General features: G+C 42.5%; 1 protein-coding gene and 1 non-coding gene across 2 annotated transcripts; one reads left to right on the top strand and one right to left on the bottom strand.

Annotated features, from left to right (window-relative positions):
- Positions 1 to 7,582: 7,582 nt before the first annotated feature.
- LOC143584508 (vascular-related unknown protein 1-like) lies at positions 7,583 to 8,319 on the bottom strand. The gene is made up of 3 exons (XM_077066544.1): positions 7,984 to 8,319; positions 7,809 to 7,874; positions 7,583 to 7,708 (listed from the first exon to the last, which is right to left on the bottom strand). The coding sequence occupies exons 1-3, from the start codon at positions 8,305 to 8,307 to the stop codon at positions 7,583 to 7,585; spliced, it is 516 nt and encodes a 171-aa protein (XP_076922659.1). The 5' UTR covers positions 8,308 to 8,319.
- Positions 8,320 to 9,685: 1,366 nt separating this feature from the next.
- On the top strand, positions 9,686 to 9,759 carry TRNAW-CCA (transfer RNA tryptophan (anticodon CCA)). The gene has a single exon. It is a non-coding gene; the product is annotated as a tRNA-Trp (tRNA).
- Positions 9,760 to 10,508: the final 749 nt, after the last annotated feature.

Raw genomic sequence — 10,508 nt, 5'->3', positions numbered from 1 at the left:
CTATTGTCCCTGTTCAGAAACAACATTTGTATAGAGGAAGAGGAAAAGGCGAGTGTTATCAAAATGTTTTGGCCATATGTGACTTCAACATGGTATTTACTTTTCTCGTGGCCGGATGGGAAGGAGTAGCACATGATTCTAGAATATTGTCTGAATCTTTAACAAATGCTAATGCACCATTTCCACTTCCTCCTCCGGGTATATATTTACGATCTCAACTTTATTATTTATATTACATACATAGTTTTAAGATGATGCGTGTATTGTCTATTTTAGATAAATATTATCTATGTGATGCTGCGTATGCACACATTCGTGGATTTATGACACCATATCGAAATGTGAGGTATTGGCTTGGAGATTTTCGCCGAAATCGTGCATTGACCGACAAAGAAAAATTCAACCACGCACATGCAAAACTTAGAAATGTTATTGAACGTTCTTATGGGGTATTAAAGGCACGTTTTCCAATATTAAAAAAAATGGCCCCATTCTCATTGCTTACACAACGAAATGTTACGATTGCATGTTTTGCGCTTCACAATTTTATACGGAAAGAGGGCTTAAGTGATGAACTTTTTGATGAATATGATCACCCAAATGTACGCCTTCAAGATGGAGATGAACATGCACAAGATGGTGGTGAAGAAGAAGTAGATCGACATGGAAGTGCAGCGGACCGTGAATTCATGAGTCAACTTCGAGATCAGATAGCACAAGAATTAATGCAAAATAATGTACTTTGAGTTTATTTCACTATTTGTGTTTTTAAACTTGGTTTTATTATTATATTTTCTATGTAACTTGAATAAATGACTTCTATCTTGTGAGATAAGTTTGACAGTTATGCAGACAGTATCAGCTTATAAAAACAAACAGTCTTATATTTTCAGCTTGCAGATCTTCAGACCACATCTTCAGTTGCAGACATGAAAACAGATGAAATCAGCTTGCAGACAGTTTATGTCTGCAAAAACAAACAGCACCTAAATCTATCCTAGCAGTGGGAAGGGATCTTCATGATCAGGCTTCAGGGCCACTTCCACTTGGACCAGCCCCATCAGTAGAGCGTGGCAGTTCAAGGAAAGCTTTGAGGATAGCTAGCCCATCATCAGCAGCAGCAACTTCGTTTACCTTCTCCACCACCGGATGCGGGAAGGCGGCGTATTGATTTACTGCTTGGTCATATATGGCTTCAGTATCTACATCGAATAAAGGGAAGTTGGAAGGCGGGATGCCTTTCTCAACGAACCCTAGACCAAGCAGGAAGCCGGCCTTTTCCCCATCCTCGTGAGAAGCGTTGAGGGCTGCGCTCATAGCATCGTCGTAAGATGTCTCTGAGAAGACCCGATGCACAACCTACAAAGAAAAATACAAGTGTCAGAACCTTTTCTATTTATAAGGAAAAACGTGAAGACATGAAGTTAGACTTACCTCAGACAACGCTTCTCGAAGAAGCCATTCCTTGGCAACCAGAGCCTCTTGGAGGGCAGCTTGAGCTTCGTTACGGGCGCGTTCGGCTTCATTCTTGTTGAGGTTGGCAAGCAACAACACTTCTTTAGCCGCAGCCTCTTCGACGCCCTTTAGCTTACGCTCGGTATGGTCAAGCACCCCCCTCTGGTCCAAGATTTCTTGAAGCTTCTTAGCATCCTCCATCGCCAAGGCATCATGAGCCTGCTGGAGAGCCTCTAATTTGGCTTTAAGTTCTTCATTCTCCACGCGCAGAGGCTCAGCAACAGCTTCAGCCTTGGTGGCCCTCTCGGTTGCGTTCCTCGCAGTTTCCTTAGCCAGCCGAAGCTGTTCATTAACAGCTTGGGCAGCCTTGGAACGGGCCTCGAGTCGTGCCTGAACTTCAACCTCAAGGGCCTTGAAGGCCTTCTCCTTTTCCGCAGCTATAGCGGAAAGCCTTTGGTTCTCCTCCCGGATGGCCCGCGCCTGAGCAACTTCTTTAAGGCGAGCTGCTTTTAACTTGTCGTTTTCACGACAAAGCAGCTCGACGCGCGGCTGCATCCGAGCAAGGAGAACCCGAAGCTCATTGGTTAGCCTACCCTCCTGGTAGCTAGCCATGGCTTCCCCCAACGCACCACTAGGAGCAGCGTGACGAGCCCATTCCACGCACTCCACAGGGGTGCGAAGGGTTGTTCCTCGGAGAATGTTCCATCGTGGAACATACACTTCATTGGAATCCGACACTGCAAAAAACAAAAAGCAGTTAGGAAAAGATGATAAAAAATATATGTAAAAAAATGGGCCAAAAGAGCCCTACGCACCTGTAGGGTCAATAACAGGCCGATAGCCGCCGAACCCATCACCTGAACCCAAAGGAAATCCATCCAAGAGGTCAGGCAAATGGGAAGGTAGCAAAGAGATGCGAGAACCCCCATGCGTACCTGATGGATCGGCCGTCGTTGCCGATGGCGGGGGCATCGTAGCAGCCGCCGCGGTCGCTGCCGCGGAATCCGTAGCAATTGTAACCGCCGGCTCAGTGAAAGATGCTGTAAAAATCGCACTCACGGCCGGCGGTGACGTCATCTCGGCTGGAACAGTCGGCTCAAAGGAGTGAGCAACTGAACCAGCGGGCGCAGGCGCAGCCGCCTGGGTCGTCGCCTCAGGTAGGCTGACCGGGCCTACCGTCATTGGCGTGGAGGTACCACTCTGCGCTCCACCCTGGAATGCGTCAACATCCACACCTGCGTAAAGAAGATAAGTGTTAACGATATTAAGCTATGAACAAAAGCATAAGAAAATTGTACTTACGGGTTTTCTTGAGCCTGAAGGTACGGAGAGGCGGGGACGAACCCGATGGAGCCGGCCTCTTTGCGCCGGTTACCGTCGTCTTCTTGGGCTCTCCGGAGGTGACAGTCACTGCCTCCGGAGCAGTGGTCTTATCACCACCGGGATTCCCCGCCACTTCTTCGCTCTCGGTCTCCGAGTCAGACCGAGGCGCTGGATCGGCTGTGGAGGCCACCTTCTCCTTCCCCTTCCCGCCGGCAGCCTTCTTCTTCCGCACCAACGGAGGACCATCTGCGGATTCCTCATCAGAACATACGATTAGAGGAATTCCAGCAGAGGTTTCAACATTGAGGGGTCGAGGGTCGAAGAGCGCCTTACCTGGCCGACGGGCGCTAAGGATCTCATGGCCTTGCGGATAGACCTCCACGAACCGATCCGCCGTTTGTTCTAGGATGGGCAACTCGTTCTCGTCTAGAGCGCGAGTACCCATCCGAGCGGGACCGTCAGCCTCCCGCGGGTTTAGGAGCGACTGAAGGTCGTTCCCCTCTGAAATAAACAGAGAAAAAAGTTAGAAGAAATTTCAAAATCAACATAAGGGAAAAAGGCATACCGTAAGGAACAGAGTTCGAACCGTATTCGAGGACGATTGGGATCTTTTGCGCATCGGCAGCCTTCCACACACGGCTCATCCCCAGCATCACCATCCCGGACTCCGCAAACCGGTAAACCGGAGATTGGACCCGAGATATCTTCGCAAACCATTCCGCCTCCTGGTAGCTGGAGGCGTGAAGGCTGGGAAGTGCTTGCCCGTTTTTGAACTTCATGGCAATGGGGATGGCGCGAGCGGATATGAAGAAGAACTCCCGCTTCCACGAGCGAAGACTGCGCTCGGTCGCGCAGATCTTTAAACCCTTGATTCGGGTTGTCAACGTGTACCACCCCTGGATGCACCTCCAAGTGTAGAAGGTCATCAGGCGGTCGACGTAGGGCTCAACAACCAAAATCCGGCACACCCACTCGAAGTGGCGAATCTTCGCGATCGCCATCGGGTGCAACTCGGTCAGATGAACACCGTGCCTCTCGAGGACACGGTAAACAAACTTTGTCAATGGGAACCTAAGATTCCCATAAACAAAGAATGCGGCATAAACCCCGATCTTGCCTCTGGGGGCATCGTACACAGTATGATGGGGTTCGGGAAACTCAGGCTCGAGAGACTCGAGCATGAACTTCCTGACGACATACCGGTACAGATCGCCAGGCAGAGCACACTGGCACTCACCAGCAGTACTCTTGTCATCGGCTATGGATTCAGCATCACGAGACGACATCTTGTGAAGGAAAGAAGAAAACGATTTCGGGAGAATGCTTGCCTGAAAAGGGGAGTATTCGCCGGAAATCGCTTAAGAGATGAAGAGAAGAGTGAAAGTGTGAATTACAAAGAGCCCTCTACCCCTTTATATACTAATCGCAATTAATGCGATGAAATTAATGCGGAGGAGAGAGAAATCGAAGGTGCAATGAAACTATGACACGTGGCAAAAAGCAAGCTGGCAACAGCTGTTGACAGGACGCGTACCATTAATTTCGCGGCCACGCGCCCGAAAAATAGCGCCCACGCGCCTGAAAAAGCGTCTGGAATGACCATGTACTGTCACGTCACCATAACTTCCTGCACGTCCTGACACAGTCAGAAGAAACCGTCGCACGACGTTTCAGATGTTTGGACTGTTCTTATCCTCACCAACCTTTCGAATTTCAAAATTCAAAATTCAAAAAGATCAAATAATAGGCGGGAAAATACCCCTTACCTTGGCAAACAAGTAACCGTAAGACGGCTGCGGGTACAGTGTTAAGGCAAAACCCTTCACATACCTAGCACCCGCAGGGAATTGAAGCCAAGAACCTTGGCGAACAAGTAACCGTAAGACGGATGCGGGTACAGTGTTAAGGCAAAACCCTTCACATACCTAGCACCCGCAGGGAATTGAAGCCAAGAACCTTGGCGAACAAGTAACCGTAAGACGGATGCGGGTACAGTGTTAAGGCAAAACCCTTCACATACCTAGCACCCGCAGGGAATTGAAGCCAAGAAAACCTTGGCGAACAAGTAACCGTAAGACGGATGCGGGTACAGTGTAAAGGCAAAACCCTTCACATACCTAGCACCCGCAGGGAATTGAAGCCAAGTACCTCGGCAACCAAGTAACTATAAGACGGGTGCGGGTACAGTGTAAAGGCAAAACCCTTCACATACCTAGCACCCGCAGGGAATTGACGCCAGGAATACCTTGGAAGTAAAATAACCGTAAGACGAGCGCAGGTACAGTGTTAAGGCAAAACCCTTCACATACCTAGCACTCCGCTGGGAATTGAAACCAAGAAGGATCTTCTGGGCAATGCTTGCGGAAACGGAAATAACATCCCCGCATAGCGGGAACGTCGAGAACTACGTTGTTTGAAGCTCCAGGATGTAATTGGTGGTCTTAACATAATTGATCATTATGTTTAAAACTACCAAAACCTCATGGAGAATCCACACAAGTGGGACTCAACGCTCCTGACTTGCGCGGAGGTTACAGCCTACCCGCATCATACCCAAAGACCAAGCAGGAAACTCGGGCATTTCTGCAAGTGACAAGGACTTCCGCGGGAGGAATCCCCATGGAAAACCTTAAAAAACCCTTTTCAAAACCCTCTGATTAAGTCCAAAAGTTCACCTCACTTTATTAAACACTCATGAGAAGAACATTGGACTGGGGGACTTGAAGAGGTAGGTCCCAGCAGAGCCCAGTTGGACCCGCAAGACTCACCTTGAAGAGGGACGTCTGCGCAGAAACCAACTGGATCCGCAGGACCAACCATGCTCAGAGACGTGACGTCCTTACGCGCAGTACGCAAGCTGATCCCGCAGGAAATGCCTCCCGATGGTGAAGGACTCCGCCTGTCCCCGCAGCCTCGGATACAAGCCATCAGGGAAGGCCACCCGCGCAGCAAGGCTACACGCACAAGGCACTTAGCTCTCAATCACTCAGTGTCACCTGAAGGAATGAGCGAAGCCGGGAACAATCCCGCACAAGGGCGGGAGGGGGAATACTCCCGCCCAAATAAGCCAGTCCGTACGATACGGGAAGATCTTCTGTACTGTACCTGACGAGGTATGGGAAAAAGATCTGACTAAAGATACGACAGCTTATTGACAACAGTATGGCGAGCAGCATGCTCCTGTACTGTGTCACTATTAGCCGCTGCCTACTCACCAACTCCTGTCATACCACGTGCGTAGCCGGCAGTTGGTGGAAAAGGAATGGTATACAGCAGGCCTGGTCATTATCAGCCGCTGCCTACCCACCAACTACCAGCAGGGCACGTGCGTAGGCTACTGTTGGTTGAACAGGAACACTGTTGCAGCCGGCCACACCTCCTTGGAAACCTACCTTCGGCTATAAATACCACAAATGGTATGATCATCTCATCTTATCATATCTTATCTTGTATCATCATATATACCTGATATCTGCTCTAGCAATCTCTTAATATACATTTATATTTAAAGAGCAATCTAGTCTGATTCTCACGCCGGAGGGTGGTCACAAGGAGGAACCCCCCCTTCTCAGTGACAAGCTCACGGTGTCTGTTTTGCAGGTTATCAGAAGAACCATATTCTCAGGGTCTCACCCCTCGTGGGAAACATCTATCTAACCCCCAGGTTACCAGTAATCTGCTCGGGGTCCGGTTAGTGTTTCTTCAATACTCAAGAACTGCTTACATATAAAGAATGAACTATAAAATCTGTAAAAAACAAAAGGACAAAGAAAAAAACAACAAATCAGAAAATCAACTAGTAGACCCGGATTCAAGACTTGACCCACTTGGTTTCCTTCACTCTTAAACAACCAACAGTAGTTTTCAAATGATCACATGCAACTTGAATTCTTCACTTGAACCGTTTTGTCCCACTTTCCCTCATTATAAAAATGAGATACAGAAAAAACAATTTATAACTGATTTTTCACTAAAAAAGTTAGTTGCTCTTTTCAGTTTGTTGGTATCCTTTCTCTTGCTTATAAAAGATCGACGTAATGCCGATATGCCGGTACATGCATGCACCGACGTAAATCCATTGGTTATATTCAGTCGGACTCAAGATGTTGGTAATCTAATTTCCAACAAATTACCTATGGATATTAGCGGTTGATAAATTTATTATTTTAATAAATAAAATTTTATTTCTTACTAACGAATTTACGTTTGCCTGGTCCATTTTTTCTCAATTTCATACCATCATAATAAAAATTTACTGATGGCATTGTAAGCTCAAAATGACAGTGAATTTATGGATCCCATATTTTATAGTTAAGTTAAAGTTGCAAAGTGTTTTTATTTTGCAAGAAAGTTTGCTAGGGGTATCCCTTTTTCTTGTATTAAAAGCTAATTATTAAAGCATGCACTTCAATTTCTTGAACTTGGTCAAAAGGTATAACTATCTGTCCTTTGAAATGACACTTTGAAAATTGTAAACAAGAACGTGAAATAAGAAGAATAAAGTGACCATATTTACACAAGATATATAATTAAGACATAGAGGCTAATTCTTGCCTCTTTAATATACAGGACAGTAATTAAAAATTAAAAATTTACAAGATCAGAAGGATGAGTGATTTGGCAGTCTACTGGGCTTTACAATATATGCATTGTCTCAAGTTCAACTATTTCATTCTTCTGGACATGCATTATTATTATTATTATATGCTTTACAATATATGCATTATTATTATTATTATTATTATTATTATTATTATTATTATTATTATTATCAATTCTATACAAAGTGATCATCAATCAGTTATTAGATATAGTTAACAAACATAGATACAGGAACCAAACATAACCCTCTCTTCCTTAAATCTGTGCCTCCATTGTTTTCTCCAAACATCATTGACCTGCTTTGATCATCGAACCTACCTCCTTTTTCCTGTGAGTAATAACCGGAAATTCGATTCAAGAAACAGTTTTGTTTTGTTTTGTTTTTTCACAGAAAAAGAAGAAGTAGCAGTTGGGAGCTAGAAATTTACCAAAGAATTTTCCATGATATCATCATCTCCTTTTATTTGATTAAATCCCATATGTTGACTCCCAACCTATATACAACCACAGAATTTTTAAGAAATGATTATTCAAAAGTAAATAAAAGAAATTAATATTGCACTAGAAGGGTGTGTAACGTAGTTCAATTTATCATGATCTCACCTTGGGGCTATTAACAGGAGAACTAGCAGTATCTTCCAAAGAGTCATCATAAAGAATCTCTTTTGTTCTCCTACTTGTCTTCTTGAAAAGATTCAGTTTCTTGGTGGCTGAACCCGTCTTCGAATTAGCCCACTCAATATGCGAAGCAGCATCAGATAGCTCTGGTTGATAATCTTGATCACGATGATGAGAAAATGAATGATCTTGTAGTTGCTGGGAAGCCATAAAATCATCAAAATAAGCAGTCCAGCCACTCTCCTCGGTTGTGGATGCCAAGGATTTATTCATGGATGCATATGAATATGATGAATGATTTGAGTCCATTGAGAGAGAGAGAGATTAGAGATTAGTTTTGGATATAAAGAAAACAATATCAATGATGGGTTGCATATATACAAGTGAAAAATAATTTAAAAAAATATATGCAAGTGAGTTGGGGAGGTTAAATGGAGTTGCAACAGAAGAATAATTTAAGAAAGAGAGACGTGCGAAGAAGGAAACAAATATGATAGGTGTAGAGGGTTGACCTTTGTATCTATTTCAGATGAAGCTTTCATGTGTTAAATGGCGTCTATCAATTTTCATGCTTTTCTTCAATTTAACACAAATATGATGAACTAGTTTTTATCCCTCGTATTACGGGGATTGCTTTATATTATTTGTTTTAATATTTATTTATTTTTTGTATTTATATTTTTTTATTGTATGAAAGTTAATAATATACTTATGGTTTGATGATAAATTATTTGACAAATAAATGAGATGTTATAACTCGGTTTAAAAACTATATGGTTTTAATGAGACCCAAGACCCGTTTATTTCTTTTACTATAAAATTGGTTTTTTAATTATAAATAATATTATGAAAGTTAATAATATACTTATGGTTTGATAAGACCCAAGACCCGTTTATGTTTTTTACTATCAAATTGGTTTTTAATTTAAATAATATATATATATATATATATATATATATATATATCTTTTTTAAAATAAATAAGATATTAATTTTTAGTATATCCTATTTTATAGGATTTTTACATCAATAATTTGGTGAGAATAATTTTTTATTGATGGAGATGTTATAACCCGTTTAAGAAATATCTGGTTTTGGTAAGACCCATACCCATGAATTCGGGTCAAATGCATGAGGAGCCACCATTTAGAAATCAAGCAAATCTGGTGACTCCAAAAAAGGGGGGGCGACCACATCGCGACACATAGGATATCATATAACTGATATGAATCATATATTCAGATATGTGACTGGAAATATGTAAATGTTATTAAAAACATTATCATGAAATTACATCCGGCTAGATAATACTTTATTTGTTATATTATATTATATACTAGTTTTTATCCCCCATATGACGGGGCTTGTTTTATATTGATTGTTCTAATATTTATTTATTTTTTGAATTTATATTTTTTTTTGTATGAAAGTTAATAATATACTTATGTTTTGATGATAAATTGTTTCACAAATAAATGATATGTTATAACTTGGTAGCGCCTTTGTTTTGGGTTAAATCACGGATCCAATCCTATCATCCCTACCTATTCTTCTCCTCTGGGCAGTCACGATGGATCCATTGAGATCGATTCAGACATACATCATTTTCTGAGACTTTATGCATGTTTAGTTTTGGGGCTACAAAAAGAATCCTTTTCTTTTTAGTCGTATCTACTGTGATAAGAAAGCGTTCTTAGTTCAGTTCGGTAGAACGTGGGTCTCCAAAACCTGATGTCGTAGGTTTAAATCCTACAGAGCGTGATTCTGTTCTTGTTAGGTCTAATTAGAATTCAATAACTTCACTCATTTGAACAGCAACCTGAAGTGAACCTTCTGCGGATAAAAAAAGGAGGAAGTCAATAAAAAAAGAGATGTTAATGATTCAAAGGTCCAACTGATCGCCGCGCTTGTTTTGTAAATATGCAGTGACGAATAATTCAGCCAAAAGTGATAGGAATTAGACCTAACACGATTCCAAAAAGAAAAACTTAAAGCATTTCGTTTTATTTGTAAGGGGAAAAAAGAAATATAGGGTTCCAAACCTAAATAAACATCCGAATCGCCCATGAATCTCGATGACCAAGAATTGGCAATTGACGAGGGAAGGAACTATTTAATACCTGGAATCTCACAGAAAGATTCATCATCTGTTACATTTACTCATCCCACGATTCCAAATCAACAGACCCCGTTACCGAGATAAGGCAACTCTTTTTGAAAGTCATAGTAAAAAGAACTGTGTCGTCTAACTTCTTTCACAAAGAAATGATGTAAGCGGAAGGGAAGGCGTGAATCCTCGATCCTAGCTAGTTTGATCTGTCGAAATAAGGTTCCCGGTATAGAACAGCATCAGAAGAGCGGCGAATAAAAGAACCGGAAAGAATGCGCGAAAGCAAGTCATTCTCACCTTAGATGAAACCTTTTTAAAGAAGTTAGACACTGAAGATGAAACCTTTTTACAGAAGTTTGTCATTTTTTTTGCTTTATGATTTTTTATTTTATTTATGATT

The sequence above is a fragment of the Bidens hawaiensis genome, unplaced genomic scaffold, assembly GCF_021521415.1.
Source record: "Bidens hawaiensis isolate Kalapana, Puna unplaced genomic scaffold, B.hawaiensis_p1.1 tig00033146_1, whole genome shotgun sequence".
NCBI classification, from domain to species: Eukaryota; Viridiplantae; Streptophyta; class Magnoliopsida; order Asterales; family Asteraceae; genus Bidens; species Bidens hawaiensis.
This window is presented reverse-complemented; position numbering and strand designations above follow the sequence as displayed.

What these genes read in the sequence shown, in the direction of transcription:
- LOC143584508 (XM_077066544.1), bottom strand. Translation starts at nt 8,307, where the DNA reads ATGGACTCAAATCATTCATCATATTCATATGCATCCATGAATAAATCC. An exon ending in CTCCTGTTAATAGCCCCAAG is followed by an intron (nt 7,875 to 7,983) that starts GTGAGATCATGA and finishes GGTTGTATATAG; the next exon opens with GTTGGGAGTCAACATATGGG. An exon ending in ATATCATGGAAAATTCTTTG is followed by an intron (nt 7,709 to 7,808) that starts GTAAATTTCTAG and finishes TATTACTCACAG; the next exon opens with GAAAAAGGAGGTAGGTTCGA.